Below are 26,667 nucleotides of genomic sequence, written 5' to 3'. Positions count from 1 at the left end.
CACTGCCGGTACCCCTGCACTGAGGACACCGCCGGCACTTCCCGCACTGCCGACACTCCTGCACTGGGTATACTGCTAGCATTCCTGCACTGAGGACACCTACACTGCCGGCACCCCTGCACAGAGGACACTTCCGGCACTCCCACACTGCTGGCACCCCTGAACTCCTGCAATGAGGACACCGCCCTCACTGCCAGCACTCCTGCAATGAGGACACCTTTTGCACTGCCGACACCCCTGCCCTGCCGGCACACCTATTGCTAGCACTTATGGACTGAGGACACCTCCCGCACTGCCGGCACTTCTACACCGAGGACACTTCCGGCAACCCCACACTGCCGGCACCCTTGAATTCCTGCAATGAGGACACCTCCCGCACTGTCGACACTGCCGGCACACCTGCACTGGGGATACTGCCAGCACTCCTAGACTGAGGACACCTCCCGCACTGCTGGCACCCCTGCACCGAGGACGCTTCTGACACTCCCACACTGCCGACACTGCCAACACCCCTGAACTCCTGCACTGGGGACACCTCCCACACTGCCAACACTGCTGGAGCCCCTGCACCGAGGACACTTCTGGCACTCCCAAACTGCCGACACCCCTGAACTCTTGCACTAAGGACACCTCCAGTACTCCCGCACTGCCGACACTGCCGACACCCCTGCACTGAGGACACCACCGGCACTGCCTGCACTGCTGACACTCCTGCACTGGGGATACTGTCAGAATTCCTGCACTAAGGACACCTCCCGCACTGTCGACACTGCCGGCACACCTGCACTGGGGATACTGCCAGCACTCCTAGACTGAGGACACCTCCCGCACTGCTGGCACCCCTGCACCGAGGACACTTCAGACACTCCCACACTGCCAGCACCCTTGAACTCTTGCACTGAGGACACCTCCCACACTGCCAACACTGCTGGAACCCCTGCACCAAGGACACTTCTGGCACTCCCAAACTGCCGACACCCCTGAACTCCTGCACTAAGGACACCTCCAGTACTCCGACACTGCCGACACCCCTGCACTGAGGACACCACCGGCACTGCTGACACTCCTGCACTGGGGATACTGCCAGAATTCCTGCACTAAGGACACCTCCTGCACTGCCGACACTGCCGGCACCCCTGCACTGAGGACACTTCCGGCACTCCCACACTGCTTGGCACCCCTGAACTCCTGCAATGAGGACACCGCCCTCACTGCCGGCACTCCTGCAATCAGGACACCTTTTGCACTGCCGACACCCCTGCCCTGCCGGCACACCTATTGCTAGCACTCATGGACTGAGGACACCTCCCGCACTGTAAAGCATGAAATGCCAAATATTCCATTTTTAAATTCTCTCCCTTTATTGACTTTTCACAGATCACCGGACATGAATCCTATCGAGCTAGTGTGGTCTCAAATGAAAAGTTATATTCGTTCTCAATGTAAGCCAAGGACAAAAGAGCAACTGATTGATGGCATCAATACATTTTGGAAAAACGTACTTACATTGGAGACCTGTAATAATTATGTAGACCATTTATTTTCTGTGCTGCCAGTGATTATAGAAAGAAATGGACAAGCCAGCTGCATGTAATTGGAATGGATCATATTGTCGACAAAAAGGTCAACAGTCATTAGGTCGACCAATATTGGTCGACAGGCCATATGTCGACACATCAAAAAAGACAGTACGCAAACGAATAATGCATAGAATTTGCATAAAGGACCCTTTACCTATCGTACTCATCCTTTCTGCAAATGCTTGAAATATCAAAATTAGACTACCTGCTTAAATTAATTAATTTGTTATATTTTATCTGTAACATGTACTTCACCCTAGTATTACATTTGTTATGCAATCTTGAAAATTGTTTAAAAAAAAAAGTAGTCACCTCTGCAACACTGTATACTGTAATTGTGTATGGATTGTACAAAGCATCCAAGTGATTGCATTCAGTTTTGTCTAACTTACAGTATATTTATACTATTTAGTTGGAATTATTTTATCATTGCAAAGTCTTATAATATGTTCCGTTACCTTGTAGCACTATTAGGTTTTAATTAACTTATTCTTTAATGTCATTTTAGACTTCATTCACCTCTGTGCTCTGAGTAACAAATAACTCCAATTTTTGTATTAATAAACTGAGGCTCTGAATTGCTAAAAGTTCACTGTTTATTTCAAATTCCAGGACAGCAGCCCTTCCCCCACCCAGAATACATGTTACTGTGCTGTATCTCTATTCCCCAAGGAATCTACTTCAAAGGCCTCTCACACTGAGATTTTCACACCTACACAATTAAGAACTGGACTCTAAAGCTGGCAATACTGTACATCAGAACGACCTGAATACAATCACACACACATAGCGATTTGGGCTGCTTTTCTAATTGATTTGCTGAGTCACTTAGAAATACAGCACAAATCGCTATGTGTGTATGGACTATAGCGATAGTGATGTGCGTCCCTGCATGCTTGAAAGATCTAGTCATCACCCATGTTTTCTCTATTGCAAACACGGGCAGTGACAGATCGCTCAGCACACATCGCTGGTGCAGCTCTGTGTGCTGAGTGATCTTGCTGAGCCCGTGTGATCACCGATATCGCTGGGCAGAAAACCACTCAGCGCATACATACTGAGTGATTTTCCGCCTGCCCAGCGATGTCAGCGGGAGTGAATGGTTTTGCATAGCAGGACGCTTCCTGCTGAGGTGTCCTCAGTGCGGGAGTGCAAGAAGTGTCCACGGTACCATCAACCAAGTGCAAGGAGGACATCTCCCGCACTACTGACACTCCTGCACTGGGGATACTGCCAGCCCCCCTGCACTGATTACACCACCTACACCTCTGCACCGAGGACACTACTGGCACTCCCACATGTATTGGAGATATATTAATACTTCACAATCAGCTGCCGCTGCTGATATTCCCGTGTGCCTGATGGATAAATTGCCCTGCACATATGGATGTCCATGTTGCTGCCCACGGTGCTGTTGGTGGCTAGAGGTGGGAGGAGAAGCCACCGGCATCCTTGATTCTGCTGACCGGAAGTCTGACCCGGTCACATGCTCGTTGCCAGGGGTTACATATGCCTTTTGCCATAGGGGTTATATGCTTAGAGCCAGGGGGTTACATGCTCATTCTGGGTAGCGCTGGGTAATGGTCTAGTAATACCCCTGGCATCTGTCTCCTATAAGGGCCGTCTTCCATGCTGTCTGCATGGAATCTGCAGCTTCCAGTAGTAGGTAGAGCCTAAGCATCTATTGTGCCGGTGCCCCCCCAGGACTCAGCCATTCCGGCTGCAGGCTTATGGCTGATCTGGCCCTGGGTCTCATGTTTCTTCACCCACTTGTATGGCAGGCAGAGCACCCAGTGACTTATTATGGAGCACAGCCCAAGCACAGGACTGATTTGTGGCAGACAGGCACAGCACCCACTTGTATGGCAGACAGAGCACCCAGTGATTTATTATGGCAACACAGCCTCAGCACTGGACCGATTTGTGGCAGACAGACGCAGCACCCACTTGTATGGCAGACACTGTCGATCTTCAGACCGGATCCCAGTGAAATATATGTGGTATTGAAATACCAAAAATTCTCTCTACTCGCACCTTAACCACCAAACAATTGCAAAAAATGACAAGTATCAATAGTGCCTTTTAGTTAGTATCATAATTTCTATATTGAATCTCTGTGTGGAGTTTGTATGAACTCTTCATCAGCACATTATTAATCACAAGGAAAAAGATTTATTTAAACATATAGGCAACATTGAGCCAGGTACATGTTGGAAGTTAGTATGAGAGATGTATTGGAAAAATATTAATACTTCTCAATTAGCTGCTGCAGCTGATATTCCCGTGTGCATGATGGATAAACTGCCCTGCACATACGGCTCATGGGGGTTATTCTGACCCGATCGCTGCTGCTGACCAGCCGCTGCGGGCCATGTAGTAATGAGTAGCTCCCGGCCAGCATGCTAAAGCTGCGCTGGCCGGGAGCTACTCCTGAAGTACAAAAGCATCGCCGCTGTGCAATACTTTTGCACTTCTGCAGGGAGGGGGGGGCGTAACTGACCTGCAGGGCGGACTGGCCCTGTGCTGGGCATCCCCCACATGTCTCTGTTCCTGATCGTAGCCCTGCAAAATTTTGCAGGGCTACGATCAACTCGGAATGACCCCCCCATAGCTGCAATTTTGTTAGCAGATGGGCAAAACCATGGGGGTCATGCAGGCCTGATTGCACGCTAGGTTGTTTTGCTGAGCTGCGATCAGGACATAACTGCGCATGTGTGTGCCCCGCAATACGCAGGCGCGTCGCACAGGTACAAAGTGGATCGTTGCTGAGCAATGGATTTAATGAAGAATCCATTCGCACAGACAATCGCAAGGAGATTGACTGGAAGAAAACATTTGTGGATGTCAACTGACTGTTTTCTGGGAGTGTTTGGAAAAACGCAGGTGTGTCTATGCGTTTGCAGGGTGGGTGTCTGATGTAAATTCGGGGCAAACACTTTAGCCTGTTCGTGTCCGGAATTGACGTCAGACACCTGCCCTGCAAACGCTTGGACACGCCTGCGTTTTTCCAAACACTCCCAGAAAGCGTTCAGTTGCCACCCACAAATGCCCTCTTCCTGTCAATCTCCTTGCGATCTGCTGTGCGAATCGATTCTTCGTTAAATCCATTGCTCAGCAATGATCCGCTTTGTACCCGTACGACGCACATGCGCATTGAGGTGCATACGCATGTGCAGTTTCGACCTGATCGCAATGCTGCAAAGCAACCTAGCGTGCGATCATTTCGGAATGACCCCCATGGTTTTGCCCATTTGCAAATAAAATGCTGCTAGAATCAGGTCTGAACTACTCCCTCTAGAATCTCTTTATCAGACTTTCTGCTTGCTCAGTTTCTGAAAATGCCACCTGCTGTCTGAAAAGTGGTACTGCACTATATTTCAGAGGAGATACACATGGCTTGCCGTGTATATCTTAAGAGGAAAGCTTATCTCGTGCCATGAACGGCAGGCCATGATACTTTTTTCAGAAAGGTAATAGTGGACACATCTGTATCTACATTATAAAACAATATGAAATAAATAAAGAAAAACAGCAATTTAATAGGAAATCTCACCCATGTATTTGACACTCCGGAATAATCATGTGCACTTGTATTTTGTCTTTGAAGTCTATCCAAAAATGCACGGTTTACTCTTCAAGATATAAAAACATGCAGTTAGAGCTTATAAAGTACAATTCTCAAGTCTTACATGAAGCATTTACATGATAATGCTGAGATATAGATGTATACAATGCTGAATGATAAGCAGATAATAAACAAAACCTTTTGAAGCAGACAGACTATTATTTTCTTAAAGGTGCAATTCCACATATACATTTTATTCTTTAAACTCCAAGTTTTCTACCTTTTCAAAACTGATAATCACTTTTCCAGGTTTCTCTAGAACTCACTTTTACATTAGTCACTGCACAAAACAAGTGTTTCCATGATAGTGTATCCCAATCTATTTGTCTGAGCCAGTCAGTCAACAGACTACTTGATGCTATCGTAATAGAAGTACAGTATGGTGGTCACCTTTGTAACTCTGTGATATTTATCAAACAATTAATAATCAAAAGTAACTTTAATTAAAGTATTAACAAGAAAAATGAGTAAGTCCAGGAGTAAACACACTCCTTTGTAGATTTAATTACCTCTTTAAAAAAAGAAAAAATAAGAATTTACTTACCGATAATTCTATTTCTCGTAGTCCGTAGTGGATGCTGGGGAATCCGTAAGGACCATGGGGATAGCGGCTCCGCAGGAGACTGGGCACATCTAAAGAAAGCTTTAGGTCTATCTGGTGTGCACTGGCTCCTCCCCCTATGACCCTCCTCCAAGCCTCAGTTAGGATACTGTGCCCGGACGAGCGTACACAATAAGGAAGGATTTTGAATCCCGGGTAAGACTCATACCAGCCACACTAATCACACCGTACAACTTGTGATCTGAACCCAGTTAACAGCATGATAACAGAGGAGCCTCTAGAAAAGATGGCTCACTACAGCAATAACCCGATTTTTTGGTAACAATAACTATGTACCAGTATTGCAGACAATCCGCACTTGGGATGGGCGCCCAGCATCCACTACGGACTACGAGAAATAGAATTATCGGTAAGTAAATTCTTATTTTCTCTAACGTCCTAAGTGGATGCTGGGGAATCCGTAAGGACCATGGGGATTATACCAAAGCTCCCAAACGGGCGGGAGAGTGCGGATGACTCTGCAGCACCAAATGAGAGAACTCCAGGTCCTCCTCAGCCAGGATATCAATTTTGTAGAATTTTACAAACGTATTTGCTCCTGACCAAGTAGCTGCTCGGCAAAGTTGTAAAGCCGAGACCCCTCGGGCAGCCGCCCAAGATGAGCCCACCTTCCTTGTGGAGTGGGCATTTACAGATTTTTGGCTGTGGCAGGCCTGCCACAGAATGTGCAAGCTGAATTGTACTACAAATCCAACGAGCAATAGTCTGCTTAGAAGCAGGAGCACCCAGCTTGTTGGGTGCATACAGGATAAACAGCGAGTCAGATTTCCTGACTCCAGCCGTCCTGGAAACATATATTTTCAGGGCCCTGACAATGTCTAGCAACTTGGAGTCCTCCAAGTCCCTAGTAGCCGCAGGCACCACAAATAGGTTGGTTCAGGTGAAACGCTAAAACCACCTTAGGGAGAGACTGAGGACGAGTCCTCAATTCCGCCCTGTCCGAATGGAAAATCAGATAAGGGCTTTTTCAGGATAAAGCCGCCAATTCTGACACGCGCCTGGCCCAGGCCAGGGCCAACAGCATGACCACTTTCCATGTGAGATATTTTAACTCCACAGATTTAAGTGGTTCAAACCAATGTGACTTTTGGAACCCAAAACTACATTGAGATCCCAAAGTGCCACTGGAGGCACAAAAGGAGGCTGTATATGCAGTACCCCTTTTACAAACGTCTGAACTTCAGGGACTGAAGCTAGTTCTTTTTGGAAGAAAATTGACAGGGCCGAAATTTGAACCTTAATGGACCCCAATTTCAGGCCCATAGACACTCCTGTTTGCAGGAAATGTAGGAATCGACCCAGTTGAATTTCCTCCGTCGGGCCTTACTGGCCTCGCACCACGCAACATATTTTCGCCAATTGCGGTGATAATGTTTTTGCGGTTACATCCTTCCTGGCTTTGATCAGGATAGGGATGACTTCATCCGGAATGCCTTTTTTTCTTCAGGATCCGGCGTTCAAACGCCATGCCATCAAACGCAGCCGCGGTAACTCTTGGAACAGACAGGGTCCTTGCTGGAGCAGGTCCCTTCTTAGAGGTAGAGGCCACGGATCCTCCGTGAGCATCTCTTGAAGTTCCGGTTACCAAGTCCTTCTTGGCCAATCCGGAACCACGAATATAGTGCTTACTCCTCTCCATCTTATCAATCTCAGTACCTTGGGTATGAGAGGCAGAGGAGGGAACACATACCCTGACTGGTACACCCACGGTGTTACCAGAGCGTCTACAGCTATTGCCTGAGGGTCCCTGGACCTGGCGCAATACCTGTTGAGTTTTTAATCATGTGGAAGACTTCTGGGTGAAGTCCCCACTCTCCCGGGTGGAGGTCGTGCTGAGGAAGTCTGCTTCCCAGTTGTCCACTCCCGGAATGAATACTGCTGACAGTGCTATCACATGATTTTCCGCCCAGCGAAGAATCCTTGCAGCTTCTGCCATTGCCCTCCTGCTTCTTGTGCCACCCTGTCTGTTTTACGTGGGTGACTGCCGTGATGTTGTCCGACTGGATCAACACCGGCTGACCTTGAAGCAGAGGTCTTGCTAAGCTTAGAGCATTGTAAATGTCCCTTAGCTTCAGGATATTTATGTGAAGTGATGTCTCCAGGCTTGACCATAAGCCCTGGATATTCCTTCCCTGTGTGACTGCTCCCCAGCCTCGCAGGCTGGCATCCGTGGTCACCAGGACCCAGTCCTGAATGCCGAATCTGCGGCCCTCTAGAAGATGAGCACTCTGCAACCACCACAGGAGGGACACCCTTGTCCTTGGTGACAGGGTTATCCGCTGATGCATCTGAAGATGCGACCCGGACCATTTGTCCAGCAGGTCCCACTGGAAAGTTCTTGCGTGGAATCTGCCGAATGGGATTGCTTCGTAGGAAGCCACCATTTTACCCAGAACCCTTGTGCATTGATGCACTGAGACTTGGCTCGGTTTTAGGAGGTTCCTGACTAGCTCGGATAACTCCCTGGCTTTCTCCTCCGGGAGAAACACCTTTTTCTGGACTGTGTCCAGGATCATCCCTAGGAACAGAAGACAAGTCGTCGGACCCAGCTGCGATTTTGGAATATTGAGAATCCAATCGTGCTGCCGCAACACTACCTGAGATAGTGCAACACCGACCTCCAACTGTTCCCTGGATCTTACCCTTATCAGGGAATTGTCCAAGTAAGGGATAACTAAAATTCCCTTCCTTCGAAGGAATATCATCATTTCGGCCATTACCTTGGTAAAGACCTGGGGTGCCGTGGACCATCCATACGGCAGCGTCTGAACTGATAGTGACAGTTCTGTACCATAAACCTGAGGTACCCTTGGTGAGAAGGGTAAGCATCCTTGATGTCCCGAGACATCATGTAGTCCCCTTCTTCCTGGTTCGCAATCACTGCTCTGAGTGATTCAATCTTGAATTTGAACCTCTGTATGTAAGTGTTCAAAGATTTTAGATTTAGAATCGGTCTCACCGAGCCGTCCGGCTTCGGTACCACAACAGTGTGGAATAATACCCCGTTCCCTGTTGCAGGAGGGATATCTTGATTATCACCTGCTGGGAATACAGCTTGTGAATGGCTTCCAAAACTGTCTCCCTGTCAGAAGGAGACATCGGTAAAGCCGACTTTAGGAAACGGCGAGGGGGAGACGTCTCGAATTCTAATTTGTACCCCTGAGATATCACCTGAAGGATCCAGGGGTCTACTTGCGAGTGAGCCCACTGCGCGCTGAAATTCATTGAGACGGGCCCCCCACCGTGCCTGATTCTGCTTGTAAAGCCCCAGCGTATACTGAGGGCTTGGCAGAGGCGGGAGAGGGTTTTTGTTCCTGGGAACTGGCTGATTTCTGCAGCCTTTTTCCTCTCCCTCTGTCACGGGGCAGAAATGAGGAACCTTTTGCCCGCTTGTCCACGAAAAGACTGCGCCTGATAATACGGCATCTTCTCATGTTGAGAGGCGACCTGGGGTACAAACGTGGATTTCCCAGCTGTTGCCGTGGCCACCAGGTCTGAAAGACCGACCCCAAATAACTCCTCCCCTTAATAAGGCAATACTTCCAAATGCCGTTTGGAATACGCATCACCTGACCACTGACGTGTCCATAACCCTCTACTGGTAGAAATGGACAACGCACTTAGACTTGATGCCAGTCGGCAAATATTCCGCTGTGCATCACGCATATATAGAAATGCATCTTTTAAATGCTCTATAGGCAAAAATATACTGTCCCTATCTAGGGTATCAATATTTTCAGTCAGGGAATCCGACCACGCCAACCCAGCACTGCACATCCAGGCTGAGGCGATTGCTGGTCGCAGTATAACACCAGTATGTGTGTAAATACATTTTAGGATACCCTCCTGCTTTCTATCAGCAGGATCCTTAAGGGCGGCCATCTCAGGAGAGGGTAGAGCCCTTACAGGCGTGTGAGCGCTTTATCCACCCTAGGGGGTGTTTCCCAACGCACCCTAACCTCTGGCGGGAAAGGATATAATGCCAATAACATTTTAGAAATTATCAGTTGTTATCGGGGGAAACCCAGGCATCATCACACACCTCATTTAATTTCTCAGATTCAGGAAAACTACAGGTAGTTTTTCCTCACCGAACATAATACCCCTTTTTGGTGGTACTCGTATTATCAGAAATGTGTAAAACATTTTTCATTGCCTCAATCATGTAACGTGTGGCCCTACTGGAAGTCACATTTGTCTCTTCACCGTCGACACTGGAGTCAGTATCCGTGTCGGCGTCTATATCTGCCATCTGAGGTAACGGGCGCTTTAGAGCCCCTGACGGCCTATGAGACGTCTGGACAGGCACAAGCTGAGTAGCCGGCTGTCTCATGTCAACCACTGTCTTTTATACAGAGCTGACACTGTCACGTAATTTCTTCCAACAGTTCATCCACTCAGGTGTCGACCCCCTAGGGGGTGACATCACTATTACAGGCAATCTGCTCCGTCTCCACATCATTTTTCTCCTCATACATGTCGACACAAAAGTACTGACATACAGCACACACACAGGGAATGCTCTGATAGAGGACAGGACCCCACTAGCCCTTTGGGGAGACAGAGGGAGAGTTTGCCAGCACACACCAGAGCGCTATATATATACAGGGATAACCTTATATAAGTGTTTTTCCCCTTATAGCTGCTGTATAGTTAATACTGCGCCTAATTAGTGCCCCCCTCTCTTTTTTAACCCTTTCTGTAGTGTAGTGACTGCAGGGGAGAGCCAGGGAGCTTCCCTCCAACGGAGCTGTGAGAGAAAATGGCGCCAGTGTGCTGAGGAGATAGGCTCCGCCCCCTTATCGGCGGCCTTATCTCCCGTTTTTCTATGTATTCTGGCAGGGGTTAAATGCATCCATATAGCCCAGGAGCTATATGTGATGCATTTTTTTTTGCCATCCAAGGTGTTTTTATTGCGTCTCAGGGCGCCTCCCCCCAGCGCCCTGCACCCTCAGTGACCGTAGTGTGAAGTGTGCTGAGAGCAATGGCGCACAGCTGCAGTGCTGTGCGCTACCTTGTTGAAGACAGGACGTCTTCTGCCGCCGATTTTCCGGACCTCTTCTGCCTTCTGGCTTTGTAAGGGGGCCGGCGGCGCGGCTCTGGGACCCATCCAAGCTGGGCCTGTGATCGTCCCTCTGGAGCTAATGTCCAGTAGCCTAAGAAGCCCAATCCACTCTGCACGCAGGTGAGTTCGCTTCTTCTCCCCTTAGTCCCTCGATGCAGTGAGCCTGTTGCCAGCAGGTCTCACTGAAAATAAAAAACCTAAACTAAAACTTTCACTAAGAAGCTCAGGAGAGCCCCTAGTGTGCACCCTTCTCGTTCGGGCACAAAGATCTAACTGAGGCTTGGAGGAGGGTCATAGGGGGAGGAGCCAGTGCACACCAGATAGACCTAAAGCTTTCTTTAGATGTGCCCAGTCTCCTGCGGAGCCGCTATTCCCCATGGTCCTTACGGATTCCCCAGCATCCACTTAGGACGTTAGAGAAATAATGACTAAGGGGCATCCATAGATGCAGATGTGAGGTGATAAAATCGCCCCAATCCGCACTGCGATAACTGAATACATCGCACGGATGTATCAATTATCGCACGCAGGGACAGAGCTTGCGAGCAGACACTCCCCCCCCCGCACGGTAAATATACTTACCATTCCAGGGAGCCGGTGATCACTGCTCCTGCAGGGCTGTCGGGCGCCGGATCCTGTGCGCTTCTGTGACCCCCGATGCTGTAAAGTCAGCTGCCATTTTGCAGCATCCCTTAACTGGATCAGAGGTCACAGTGCAGCACATGGAGGACCCAGCGCCCGGCAGCCCGCACTGCAGCACTGAACACCGGCTCCTGGACTGGTAAGTATGGTTTGTTTTTTTACTTTTTACCGGTGATCAGCCTGTGTGTCCATCGGACACACAGAGCTGATCACACTGCTGGGTCCCTGCACAGCTTTCTCTGCCAGGGGGCAGAGAAAGCTGGGCAAAAGTAGGGATCTTGCAGTGCTGCCCTGTGATTTCACCATTATAAGTATGGGAAATACGATGTGAGTTACTAAAACAAAAAGTGAATTAAAGGGGTTGGAGCAGTTTTTCATGAAAACTGCTCCAAAAGCCCTTTAATACATGCAAGTGATACTAAAATAATGTGAAAAGGGTGTGAAAACACTCTTTTTCACATTATTTTAGTAAAAATAATGTTAATAAATAGGCCTCTTAATTCTGTTTTCTCAGTTTTAATTTAAGTATAGATGAGGCTGAAGTCATAGTTTTATGCCTTGTACCACTTGGTAATCCATATCTTTGCGCTATATGGCATGAGACGCCTGGTGCATCTTAATCTGCTTCTAGTATACTACGCTGTTAATAGCGTACAAAGTACTATACCTAGGATTAGTATTTTTTGTTGCACAGGAATTGATATAAAGTCATGGGTGTATCCATAATGGGTGCAGGGTGTGCAGTGCATATGGGACCACACCACACACATTCTAAATATTTACCTCTCCATCAGCCCCGCAGGTATCACCGGGTATATGGTGCAGAGATCTGCCCCAGACATCTGCACATTCCCAGTACAGAAATCACCAGGAAAATGGCACCTTGCACCATTTTTCTGGAGATCAGAGCTTGAGCAATAGACTCTGGCAAGTGCCAGACTCTACCGCAGAATAAGCCGGTGAGAGCGATGAGGGGGCTTGATGGAAGATGCACACAAGCCCTCCCCTTTATTGATCTGCCCCCGTATAAAGAGCAGAATAAGTTTATGTATGGAATGAGTCACTCATACACAGGTGTGGATTATTAAATCTACACTAAAATGGTCTACAGTCAATAGGTCTACCACTAATGGTAGACATGCATTAGGTTGATAGGGTCAAAAGGTCGACAAAGAATAGGTAGACAGTAGGGAAAGTCAAAAGGTCGATGGGATCAAAATGTCGACATGAATATGGTCTACACAAAAGGACAGACACAATGATTTTTTTTTGGGAGGGGGTGTTTGTCGCTTTTCTACCACAAACAAGCCCCATTAGTGTACCGCATCCCCTTGCATGGCTCATGGGGTGTCATTTCGACCCGTTCACTCGCTGCGTTTTAACGCAGCAGAGCGAACGGGTCCCTGTTGCGCATGCACCTGTGCCGTAGTGCGTGTGTGCATGCGGGATGGCCGAAGGCCGTAGCAGGACAGCGATCACCTCTGCCTGATTGACAGCCAGAGGCGATCGATGGGCGGGAGGTGGCCGGACTGAACGGGGGGGCATCATATGCAGCCGCTGCGGGCCAGGGAGCGAGGAGTAGCTACGATCAACTCTGAATGACCCCCATGGTTCGGGCAAGGGTTACTATTCCCAATCGTATTTCATTTGGATGGTAAAGTATGAAAAAGTTTAAATAAATTAAAAATAATTAAAACAAACTTGTGTTTACCATATATGCGTTGACCACTGTCATGTTGACCTTTTCACCCTGCCAACCTGTTGAACTGTCTACCTATTACATGTCGACCTTTTGACCCCATCAACCTAATGCATGTCTACCATTTGTGGAAGACCTATTGACTGTAGATTTATAGTCCAGATATCCTCATACAGGACCTCTGTCTTTTGTCTTTTTACCCAGATTACATATTTTCTGAATATTGCATCTTAATTTGCTAATATTTGGGGTGTGCAATAAGTTTCCGGATGTGTAGTGCATAGGTAGAATAGACACAGTCTGACTGTCTGGTTGTGGACTGTAATCTCTGACAAAAGTTCTTCTGAAATATCAAGGCACATATAGAAGTATCACTTCACATGAAGTAGTCTGCTTTTGCACTTCCTTCATGAACTTGTTATGGAGCTCAACAGAGGTCACTTGAGAGCAATGATCTTCTACGATTACAAGGGTGGTCTGCGACAGCCGGAGAGATTTTACCACCTGCAAGCTGCTTTTGGGGAGAAAGCACCATCCCAAACCACTGTGTTTGAGTTGTTTGTAGAATTCTGGGAGATGGTCCCTGGAAGATGAGGAGCGCTGCATCCAACCTGTATTGCTATCACCAAGGACAACATTGGTGCTGTGCGGGCCACAGCTGAGTTAGAGAAGGAGATAGGCATTCCAGCAGGATCCATCTGATTTATACTCAACAAAAAGCGGAGCCGGCTCTAACCAATATGATGCCCTAGGCAAGATTTTGGCTGGTGCCCCCTAGCACCACAGTTGGTTCCGCCTCTGACCTTGCACCTCTTTCCCAGCACCATCACCCCTCACCCATAGCAGTCCTTATTTTGGTATTTGTACCCCCTATATTTTAAAAAGGAACATTTCGCACATTTGGCACACAGCCCAAAAAGGGGTGTGTTTTTGCTGGCAAGGGGCATGGCCACATAATAGTAACCCCAATTCCAATTACACCACACAGTACTGCAACTTTATTCACATTTGATCATGCGATAGTGCCCATAATTCATATTACATCCCACAGTAGTGTCACTTTACCTTATAAACATTACTCCTCACAGTAGAGCCCCTTATTCACATTACATCACACTGAATTGCTCCTTATTCACATTACACCACACCTTATTGCTCTTTATTCACATTAGACGACACAGTAGTGCCCTTTCTATATGCAATGCTACATAGTAGAGCACCTTATATACATAATGCCACACATTAGTAATTCATTTATACACATAATTCCACACAGTAATGCCCCTTACACATATGAGACACATTATTAATGTCCTTATAAACATAATGTGCCTTACACATTATGACAACCTTTATTAATGCCCTTTTACACATAATGTCCCTTACACATATGCCGCACATTATTTATGCCCTTATACACATAATGACACACATAGTGCCCCTTACACATATGCTGCACATTATTAGTGCATTTTTGCATGACACACATAATGCTCCTTACACATATTCTGAACACTACTGCACAACCAACCCACTCACATGCACACAGCACTCACACAGCCACTAACACTGTGACCTCTGCCTCTGCTTGGATACAGATGTGTCCTCATAAATCTTGCCTCAATGCTAACGCTGGGCACTTTTTTCTTCTGCTAGGATGCACAAGCAGCTTCTGCCGATTAAAATGATATGCAGCATGCCTATATACTGTGTGAAACTGTGGCTGTATCTGCATATGAAATGCTACACACAGAATATAGGCATGCTGCATATCATTTTAATCAGCAGAAGCTGCTGATGCCCCTAGGCATATCAAATGCCCTAGGCAATTGCCTAGTTTGCCTATGCCTATGGCCGGCTCTGACAAAAAGCTTGGCATTAGCAAGGTTTCTGCATGCTGGGTGCCCTATCAGCAGACTTGAGGGCAGAAGGTGTCTTGATGCCACAATATGCTGGTAAGGTTTGATTGCGCTCACTTTCAGGGCAGTAGAGAGCCTGGTTGGGCCCAGGTACTTTTCAGTGGGTGTAGCCTAATTACCAGAGTCGTGGCCATGCACCCTTAGAAAAAAAGACAGAATAATTGTTTTTTAAGCTCCTCCCAGGTAGCAATGCAGCTCAACACACAGCAGCATATGCTGGGCTGAGAAGAAGAGCTGCAGTTCATGCTGCCTGGTAATGGGGGGAAGCGAGATTTTGGCTCCCACTGGGCCCCTCCATCAGACCTGGGCCCAGGTAATTAGTACCCTCTCACCTGCCCTTTCAGCACAACCAGTCGCTTTAACTCTGTCGGGGAGATCATCAGTAGTGGTGAATCCTGAATCTACAGTTTCGACCCTGAGACCATACAACAGTCGGCACAGTGGACCCTAGTTGGAGGGGAGCCGCCACAGAAGTGCTGACATGGGCACAGCACGGCAAAGCAAATGGTGACTGTTTTTGTGGCTGACTAGTCATGTTGCTACCAAACCATTTGTGCAACAGCGCACTGTCACTGGGGACTAGTACACACATGCTATTCAAGAACTTGCACTCATGGTTCCCTTCTCCATCACAACAATACACCTGTCCACAAGTCCAGGAAAGTGGTAGATTTTCTGGCCCATGAACACATCCAGGAGCTTGGCTATCCACCGTACAGTTCAGACCTGTACCGACGCAATTTTGTGTTCCCACAAATGAAGCACAAGATATGTGGGATTCATATTGAGTCAGTGGAAGCTGCAGTAGAGGCCTTCATCTAGTATGTAGATGACATACCTGCTTCAGATTGGTTTGAGCGCATTCAACTTTGCATAGACTACGGCGAATATGTTGTAAAAAATGTAATGTTCATTTTATTTGTAAAGATAATATTATTTGTACATCCGCAAACTTATTGCTCACCTCTTATAGTGAACTAAGTAGTTGGGATTACTGTTTTTCTGTTGTAAAGAAATTGTTATAAAGTAGCAGATTATGCATGTATTAAGAAAAAGTACAATGGTGCAGCTAAATCGCAAAGTCTGTGGTGCGCCTAATAGAGCTACTTGAGGATAGGTCTATGTGGACACATCTGTATGACTGTCTACTCTTATTTATATAATCTTTGCTTTATTTATATTTACTTGTTGAATTTTTGAGGGACTGTTCCTATTACTTACATTCGGAATGTTGAAGGAAGTGACTTAACAATAACAGTTTAATTTACATGTCTTACAAAAAATAGGATTTTAATTACCTACCGGTAAATCTTTTTCTCGTAGTCCATAGAGGATACTGGGGTCTACATTAGTACCATGGGGTATAGACGGGTCCACTAGGAGCCTTGGACACTTTAAGAGATCAATAGTGTGCACTGACTCCTACCTTTATGCCCCTCCTATCAGACTCAGTTTAGAAACTGTACCAGAGGAGACGGACATATCTTGAGAGAAGGATTCAGAAAAAGATAGTGGTGAGATTCGAACCAGCACACACACAGAAGAAAAACCATGTTAACACAACATGAACAAGAACAGTAACAGCTTATCCAAGAACAACACTTAACCAAGTAACCCTGCAGGAAACACAAATCACTGGGCGGGCGCCCAGTATACTCTGCGGACTACGAGAAAAGGATTTACCGGTAGGATAATCTTATTTTCTCTTACGTCCTAGAGGATACTGGGGTCCACATTAGTACCATGGGGATATACCAAAGCTCTCCAACCGGGTGGGAGAGTGCTGAGGTTCTTGCAGAACTGATTGACCAAACTGAAGGTCCTTAGAGGCCAAGGTATTGAACTTGTAGAACTTAGCAAACGTGTTCGAACTAGACCAAGTAGCTGCTCGGCAGAGCTGTAAAGCCGAGACACCTCGGGCAGCTGCCCAGGAAGAACCCACCGACCAAGTAGAGTGGGCATGAATTGATTTAGGAACCGGCAAAGCTGCCATAGAGTAAGCATGCTGGATAATCAGCGTGATCCAGCGAGCAATAGACTGCTTAGAAGCTGGTCACCCAATTTTCTTGGGATCATAGACAACACAAACAGCGAGTCCGATTTTCTGTGACGAGTTGTCCGTTTGACATAGATTCCCAGAGCCCTCACAACATTCAGGGACTTTGAAGTAGAAGAGGTGTCAGTAAGCACCGGAACCACAATAGGTTGGTTTATGTGAAACGCAGACACCACCTTTGGAAGAAATTGCTGACGAGTTCTGAGTTCAGCTCTATCCTCATGAAAATTCAAATAGGGTTTCTTGTGAGACAAGGCCCCCCTTTAAATCCACCTCCTGTAAAGGCTCAAACTAATCCGATAGCAGAAAATGCAACACCACGTTAAGATCCCAAGGTGCCGTGGGTGGCACAAAGGGTGGTTGGATGTGCAGAACTCCTTTCAAGAAGGTCTGAACCTCAGGAAGGGATGCCAACGGTTTCTGGAAGAAAATGGACAAGGCCGAAATCTTGACCTTTATGGAGCCCAGACGCAGTCCCACATCCATACCAGACTCCAGAAAAAGCAGAAGATGACCCAGCTGAAATTCTGCTGCAGGAAATTTCCTGTTCTCACACCAAGAGACATATTTTCTCCAAATCCGGTAGTAATGTTTAGACGTTACCCCTTTCCTGGCTTGGATCAAGGTAGGAAGTACCTTGTCTACAATCCCTTTCTGAGCTAGAATTTGATGCTCAACCTAAATGCCGTCAAACATAGCCACGGTAAGTCTTGATAGACGAATGGCTCCTGTTGTAGAAGATCCTCCTGAAGAGGCAGAGGCCACGGGTCCTCCACAAGTAGTTCCAGTAAATCTGCGTACCAAGCCCTTCTTGGTCAATCCGGAGCAATAAGAATTTATAGAACCCTTTCCCTTTTTATTCTTTTCAGAATTCTTGGGATCAACGGAAGTGGTGGAAAGACATACACCATCTGGTAGACCCACGGAGTCACCAGAGCGTCCACCGCCACTGCCTGTGGGTCTCTTGACCTGGAGCAATACCGCTGGAGTTTCTTGTTGAGATGAGAGGCCATCATGTTGATCTGTGGAATTCCCCACCGATGTGTCAAGCACCCGAACACCTCCGGGTGAAGGCCCCACACTCCCGGGTGGAGGTTGTGTCTGCTGAGGAAGTCTGCTTCCCAGTTGTCCACTCCCGGAATGAAGATTGCGGACAGCGCTACGGCGTGTCCCTCTGCCCAGAGGAGAATCCTTGTCACCTCCGACATTGCTGCTCTGCTCTTCGTTCCGCCCTGTCGGTTTATGTATGTCAGCTTTCCGAAGGGTGTTGTATATTGCCCTTAATTCCAACACGTTGATTGGAAGAATGGCTTCCTGACTTGTCCATCTTCCTTGGAAGCGTTCCCCTTGGGTGACTGCTCCCCACCCTCTGAGGCTTGCATCTGTGGTTAGCAGAATCCACTTTTGAATCCCGAACCTTCGGCCCACGGTCAGGTGAGAAGTCTGTAGCCACCACAGAAGAGAAATCCTAGCTCTTGGGGACAGACAGATCCTCTGGTGCATGTGTAGATGCGATCCGGACCATTTGTACAGAAGATCCAGCTGGAAGGGTCCTGCTTGAAACCTTCCATACTGCAGTGCCTCGTAAGAGGCTACCATCTTTCCCAGGAGGCAAATGCACAGATGTACTAATATCCGGGGCAGCCATAGGACGACTCTTACCATTGACTGAATTACCAATGCCTTTTCCAGAGGAAGGAACACCTTCTGTACCTCTATATCCAGGATCATCCCTAGGAACGGAAGCCTCTGTGTTGGTCTCAGGTGAAATTTTGGCAGATTAAGAATCCAACCGTGATCTTGGAGTAGTTGTGTGGAGAGGGCAATGCTGCGTAACAACCTTTTCCTGGACGGTGCTTTTATCAGTAGATCGTCCAGGTATGGTATTATGGCCACTCCCTGCTTGCGGAGGAGAAACATCATCTCCGCCATAACCTTGGTAAATACCCTTGGAGCTGTGGAGAGCCCAAAGGGCAGGGCCTGGAACTGGTAGTGACAGTCCTGCAACGCAAACCTTAGATAAGCCTGATGAGGCGGCCAAATCGGAATATGAAGGTACGCATCCTTGATATCCAGAGATACCAGGAATTCTCCCTCCTCCAGGCCTGAGATCACCGCTCTCAGCGACTCCGTCTTGAATTTGAACACCCGTAAATACGGGTTCAGTGACTTCAGGTTTAAAATGGGTCTTACCGAACCATCCGGTTTCAGTACCACAAACAGGTTGGAATAGAAACCCTTGTTTTGTAGGTGAAGTGGAACTGGAACAATGACCTGAGTCTGTACCAGTTTTTGAATTGCTGCTTGTAAGCTCATACTTGCTTCGGTTGAAGCTGGTAAGCCGGATTTGAAGAATCTTTGAGGTGGGAGTTCCTGAAACTCCAGTCTATAGCCCTGGACGATAAGATCTTTAACCCATGGAGCCAGGCATGGGGTGGTCCCAGGGGCGGATCTAGACTTCTCCTATAGGGGGGGCGGTTTTAAAATTAATCTGGACGCCTCCCCCTTCCAGTCTGCTAGGCCGTAGTGATACACAATACATACACTACTAACACACACACACGCACACACACAGACACTAGTGATACACCATACATACACTACTAACACACACACACACACACACACACACACACACACACACACACACACACACACTAGTGATACACTACATACACTACTATAACACACACACACACTATTGATACACCATACATACACTACTAACACACACACACACACACACACACACACACACACACACACTAGTGATACACGGCATACACAACCCCTAGCATACACAACCCCTAGTAACACTCCATGCACATAGACACTAGTGATGTACCATACAGTACATACACAGACACAATAGGATACAGTAGAGTCCCGTCTACCCAGCGCTCCTCCATCTGCCGGGACAGGCCGCCTGTCTCTGCTGCCCTGTCTGTCCGCAGGACAGAACTCCGGCCGCTCTCTCCACACCAGCCAATCGCCTCCCCCTCCTCTCCCCGCCCCTCACCTGTTGTGCGTCCTTGCGGTTCCTGATCTGCCAGACATGGTGGAGGCAGCTCCTCCGCAGCTGAAGGAGCGAACTAGGCTGCGGTGCGGGGAGTTGTGCTGCTGCTGCCACTGGTAGCTGGGGCACACTGGGTGGTCCAGCCCAGCGCCATGTCAGTTGCCCTGTCAATGCGGCCAGATCCCGGCCGTCACACACAACTTCCCCCATCTCTGCTGCCCGCAGGAATAAGTAGGCGGGTCTAGGTCGCTGAGTTACGGGGGGCGATCGCCCTCATCGCCCCCTGCTGGATCCGCCACTGGCCGTGGTCCATACGTGACTGAAATATCGTAACCGGGCTCCCACCTGCCTGTTGACCAGGCAGTGTGGTCCACCATCATGCTGAAGGCTTTGCGGAAGCAGAACCGGAGGTCTGATACTGTGAGACTGTATTTGCATATTTTCTGGGCTTACCTCTATTGCCATTGAAAGACAGTAGAAGAGCCTTTGGGGGTCATTCTGACCCGATCGCACTCTGCAGTTTTTTGCAGCGTAGCGTTTGGGTCAGAACTGCACATGCGCGGGCGCCGCAGTGCGCTGGCGTATGGCCGCCCGTCGCTGCACTATGATCGCCTCTGCCTGATTGACAGGCAGAGGCGGTCGATGGGCGGGAGGGGGCGAAACAGCGGCTTTTAGCCGCTGTTTCGTGGGTGCGGTATGGCCAACGCAGGTGTGGCTGGACCGTGCTGGGAGTGGCTCGCAGTGGCTGCGTGACGTCACACGCAGTCACTGCGGGCCGGGGTGCGATGAGTAGCTCCCGGCCAGCACGCTAAAGCTGCGCTGGCCGGGAGCTACTCTTGAAGTGCAAAGGCATTGCCGCTGTGCGATGCCTTTGCACTTCTGCTGGGGGGGGGGGCATGGGGGAGGGGCGGCACTGACATGTGGGGCGGACTAGCCCTGTGCTGGGCGTCCCCCCGAATGTCTGAGTTCATGATCGTAGCTGTGCTAAATTTAGCACAGCTACGATCAACTCGGAATGACCCCCTTTGGCCTTACCTTTAAACTTTGCTGTCCGAAAGGACTGCAACATTGGTGCAGAATAGGATTTCCTAGCCGGGGGAGCTGCGACAGGAAGATATGTAGACTTACCCACTTGGATATCCACGTATCCAGTTCATCTCCAAAAAGGGCTTCCCCTGTGAAAGGTAGGCTTTTCACGCCTGTCCTGGAATCCACATCCGCAGTCCACTGGCGTAGCCACAATCCTCTACGTGCTGACACTGCCATGGCAGTAGTGCGCAAGTTGAGCAATCCAATCTATTTTATGGCCTCCACCATAAAGTTAGCGGAATCCTGTATATGCTGTAAGAGTAAAATAATCTCCCCCCTGGACAAGGAATCTAACCCGTCAATTAGATCACCAGACCATTTTGCAATGGCCCTAGTGATCCATGCACAAGCTTTAGTGGGTCTTTGGGCCGCCCCCACCGCTGTGTACAGAGATTTGAGAGTGGTCTCAATTTTGCGGTCTGCAGCATCCTTCAACGAAGCTGCCCCGGGAACTGGTAAAACAATCTTACGTGACAGTCTTGAAACTGACGCATCCACTATCAGCGGGTTTTCCCATTTTTTTCTGTCATCCTAAGGAAATGGGAAGGATGTAATCAACTGTTTTGGAATCTGAAACTTCCTGTCAGGATTAACTCAAGTTGCTTCAAAAAGGGAATTTAATTCCTTGGAAGCAGGAAAAGTAGCAGAGGATTTCTTTTTTACATTAAAAAAGGATTCCTCCTCGTCCTCTGACACCTTGTTAGGAATATGCAAAACCTCTCTTCTAGCTTCAATCAGGGCCTGTATTCCCTGTGCTAAAGCTGCATCCCGCCCACCAAGTCCACCTCCCCCTCCTCTGGGTCTAATACATCATCATCGGTATCAGCCTCCATGATTTAGGCCAGCGTACGCTTCTGTGGACAAATAGCAGGGGTCTGAGACGCCGGAACGACCACTGAATCTCTATTCCTCAGGTCATCTACAGATTGCCTTAAGTATTGTGTCTCCTTCTCATTTTGGGATAATTTATATGAAATACTGTATTTTAAATCATCCCTTTTAATGAATCTAACCATACTGGTTCAGATCCACTAGCCTGAGAATGTGTACTATCCTATGTACACTGTAATGATCCCTCCGATTGAGAAAAGCACTGAGACACAAAACTTTGACATGATAATGCAAAAGAACACACACCCACACAGTGAGGAATAGGTTAGAAGCACAGTTAACTCACACAGAGCCCTTCTAGGGAAACACAGAGAAATGGAGCCAGCCACACAGCGCCCCTATAGCTAAGGTATAGACCTAACTGGGTCGCCAACTAAAAACACTTAATAGGGTTTAGTATACAAAATTATTGCTCCCCCCTTTGCTATGACCCCCTGGTACCATAGAGGTGCTTTGGAGTCCGCGTGGAGGAGCTGCACCGTCCAGTCAGGCTGCCTGTGTAAGCTTGCAGAATGGAAATGGCTCTGGTGAGCTGCTGGATCTGCTCATAGTGAAGGCACTGCCCCCTTAATGGCGCGCAGCCTTCCCGCTTTTATAATGGCTGAGGTAACTTGAATTAAAATGGTTACAGTGGATTAGAACCCCTGTAAACAGTGCCAGTCGTGGGTAATAAGCATGGCTTCAGCCGTCCCTCACAGCGGTCACTGCAGTGTCCCTGAAGCCAGAGCGCAGTGTGCATGCAGCGCTGCGCTTTACCCTCATGCCGCCATTACAGTCGGCGACCCACTAACCGGGCCGCCAGCCACCTGCTCACCACTCTTCAGTCTTCTGGCTCTGTTAGGGGTGGAGGTGTGCTGCGGATCCGTACGCTCGCAGTGGTGGGGCTTACAAATAGGACCCTTAGAGCTCAGTGAATGGGACCATTAACCCTAGGGAGGTTGGGCCGTTCCCCCCCTAAGTCCCACGAAGCAGGCAGTCTGGTGCCAGCCAGAGCTGCCTGAAAATAATAAAAAAGAAAATAAATGCAGAAAACTCTTCAGGAGATTCCCAAGCATGACCGGCTCCTCCGGGCACATTTTCTAAACTGGGTCTGGTAGGAGGGGCATAGAGGGAGGAGCCAGTGCACACTATTGATTTCTTAAAGTGCCCAAGGCTCCTAGTGGACCCATCTATACCACATGGTACTAATGTGGACCCCAGTATCCTCTAGGACGTAAGAGAAATAGGACTTTAATACCTACCGGTAAATCCTTTTCTCGTAGTCCATAAGGGATATTGGGGACAGATTAGTATGATGGGGTATAGATTGGTCCAAAGGAGCCAGTGCACTTTCAATTTCTTCAACTGGGTGTGCTGGCTCCTCCCCTCTATGTCCCCTCCCACAGGCAGTTATAGGTAAAACAGTGCCCGAAGGAGAAAGGACATACCTGAGAGAAGGAACATAACAACAAGAAGTGTGGTGAGATTTACACACCAGCACACCATAACATAACCTGGCCAGCAACGGCTGGCAACAGAAAACAGCAACAGCTGAACAGGAAACACATATCAGAGAACCTGTAGAAAGTCACCAGCACTAGTTTTGCCTATTACATTGACCATACAAAATTGAAATTTGTCCTTGACCACCAACCCAGGGCACACCTGCAAGTACCCCGAGGTACCAGAGGGTGCCCCTGCACACAGTTTGAGAACCACTGGTATATAGTATTACAGAATTAAGCAACTTGTACACTACTATAATAAAGATCTGTATAAAAAAACACTACTGTATGTGAACAGTTTTAAAAAGGTTATTTAAAAACAATACACACGGAAATACTATTTATGTTTGTAAGTTTTTTCTATGGCTATCATCTTTTAACTACACTGTCCAGTTGTATTTTTATGGGCTTCTTTAGGTTGTATATGCAGTGGATTCTCTTGGCTACTACAGTATGTTTTGTTTTTGCTTACTGTCATGGAAACATACTAATATGTCAAGGTGTAATGTTTATTTGTCTTTGTGTACCAAAATCTCGATAAACTTTACTTGCAAAAAACCCCCAAAACAATCCACATACCTCCTACGGTCTTCTTGTTGTGACTGTCTTCTTGCCTCATCTTGCTGTTCTAGCAACTCACTCTAGAAAGATATAATTAATATTATGGTTAATATTAATGAGCAAACAAAAGTTCTTTAATCCACGCTTAGTGGGAGCAATGCCTGGAAAATTCTGAAGCAGTACATACACTCTTTTAGAAAATGTTTTTAACATTTAATTCACAGATACCATATACTGTAATAAGCAACATTAAGGGAGAAGAAAGAAGGGTAGTATGAAGTTATTTTATCAATCACCTAGTCTGAGTGAGAGCTGATGTGACTGTATTAGGGTCTTTTGCCTTAGTTGCATCTGTGACTTGGGAGGGTAATTTAGATCTGATCGCTGGGCTACTAATTTTACTGTCCTGTGATCAGATAGTAGCCGCCTCCAGTGGGAGTGTAAATACACCATGCAAGTGTGCGGTCACATGTGTATGCCGAGCTGCGAAATCCACCTTGTGCAGTCTGTGTGTAATACCCTGCTAGGGATAATTCACAGTGTATGCAAATGTCACTAACCTCAGTAAATTCTTCAGCCGAGTTACTTCTGCTACAGGTTCGCGGGCAGTGGCAGAGAGATGACAGTACTGGACCAGTCTCTGGGGATGTCGTGCAAAACCTCAGTGAGGTTGTTTTATTAAACTAACGAGGTTAAGGCTAAGCCACAGAAACACTACCCACAAGACGGGACCAACACAATATCACGCAATACAGACACCTGTTATGCAAATCAGTCAAGGTCAACAGTAATCACTTCAACAATATTCTGACTATATAAATCGTCTTTAAATAGACATCACAAATCACTAACTACTAATATCTGTGATTGCATCAGATACCTTTAAATATTCTCAACTATTCACGATATAAAGCACTTTCAATTACTCTATGCAATAGAGACAATTTTCTAACATATTGGCAAAAATCAATATGCATGCAATAAGTACTGTATAATATCATTCTAACACAGTTCACGGTAGCAATGTTCCTGGAAGATAGTTTCAGGGATCCATAGCTCAGAGTTTAGGATCCCAATGTAAGCAGGGATGTATATGCATATACATAAAACCCTTGGACCTGTACTTGGTCCCTTAAATGAACAAGGTAGTGCATGTACTTCTGAACAGCGCAAGGCATTGCTCCCTTTAACACTATCAGTGTTCTGCAATTAGCATTGGACACAGTTTGGGTAGTAAAGATCCCTCTTAACTGGAAATGTGTAAGCTAGGTCCTGGTGAAGTTAGTACTTCCATGCCCTTGGTCTCTCTAAATGTCTGTGGAGTCGCTGTGGCGGGTGATTAGCCCTGGCGTGGCTCACAGACCATACAGGGAATAGTCTCTACTTAGTTGGGGCACTCTTATCCCTGTTAGTGTAACGGGACCTTGCTGGCTGTTATCTGTCAGAGATGGGTTGGCTGTAAACAGACTTATGGCTGACAGGGGTACAGGGCACTGTGGGCTCCTATCATAGGGCACTGTTTGCTTACCCCACCATTCGCCTGGTTGCTGCTGCTGGGCCCACACTCTGACCCTGCAGTACCTCCTGTGGCTTCTTAACCCGTACGCTTTGGCTGGTCAGACAGTCCGCATCTCTACTGATGCTGGGCTGCCCCCACATGGGCCAGGATGCTGCTGTCACAGCTTCCGAAGGCTGTCCCCACACATACCCACTGCTCACTCCTGGCCGGGGTCTCCACACACGTCGGGCTGCTGGGACCTGAGGCTCCTGACTCTGCGGCTGTCCCTTCTGAGCTGAACAGCACTCTCTACTTTCTACAGCAGCCGTGCTGGCTCCCTTCACTCTGGCACTCCTCAATGACACTCTCCCTACCTCACTGTGACACTTTCTATGTACTGACACTGTGCACTTCACACCTACCTATCCTGTGCAGGGTATATTTACTGTTTTCTGGATCCAGGGCAACATTCCATTCCCAGGGATTCCCGCTCTTGTAACAACCAATCAGGTAGGGAGCTTTTAGCTGGCAGCAATGTATTATCCCCTAGCTTTGTTAACCCCTGTTGTCCCTGCATCTTATGTGGCAAAGTCTGTGTACTGTGGGCTGCATGTCTCCAGTGACTTTCAGTCATGGACATGCTGGGACATATAGTTCCACAGCTGTGGGGTGCCACATGTGCGCAACCCAGAACTTACTCCTCCAATGCGATGAGAACAGGCCAATCGGGGCCAGAGCTGATGTCCGACACTCTCCCTTGTGCTCGTCTGCGGTTTTCCAAACACTCTCAGTTGCCACCCACAATTGGCCTCTTCCTGTCAATCACCTTGTGAACGCCCATGCGATCGGATTTTTCGCACCATCCCGTCGCTGACCGGCAATGCCTGTTGTTGTTGTCCGACGCACGTGCGCATTGAGGT

At 47.8% G+C, this 26,667-nt stretch overlaps 1 protein-coding gene across 2 annotated transcripts in view; it reads right to left on the bottom strand.

Annotated features, from left to right (window-relative positions):
* EPSTI1 (epithelial stromal interaction 1) overlaps nt 1–26,667 on the bottom strand; it is a 252,994-nt gene that overhangs the window by 22,301 nt on the left and 204,026 nt on the right. For both annotated transcript variants that reach the window (XM_063952858.1, XM_063952859.1), the window contains 2 exons: nt 24,268–24,329; nt 5,134–5,212 (listed from right to left, as the gene is read on the bottom strand). In XM_063952858.1, the coding sequence (XP_063808928.1) occupies nt 5,134–5,212; nt 24,268–24,329 (141 nt within the window). The remainder of the gene's footprint in view (nt 1–5,133; nt 5,213–24,267; nt 24,330–26,667) is intronic.

The sequence above is a fragment of the Pseudophryne corroboree genome, chromosome 2 (genome assembly GCF_028390025.1).
Source record: "Pseudophryne corroboree isolate aPseCor3 chromosome 2, aPseCor3.hap2, whole genome shotgun sequence".
Lineage (NCBI taxonomy): Eukaryota > Metazoa > Chordata > Amphibia > Anura > Myobatrachidae > Pseudophryne > Pseudophryne corroboree.
The sequence above is the reverse complement of the archived record's forward strand: the minus strand, read 5'-3'. Positions and strand labels throughout refer to the sequence as shown.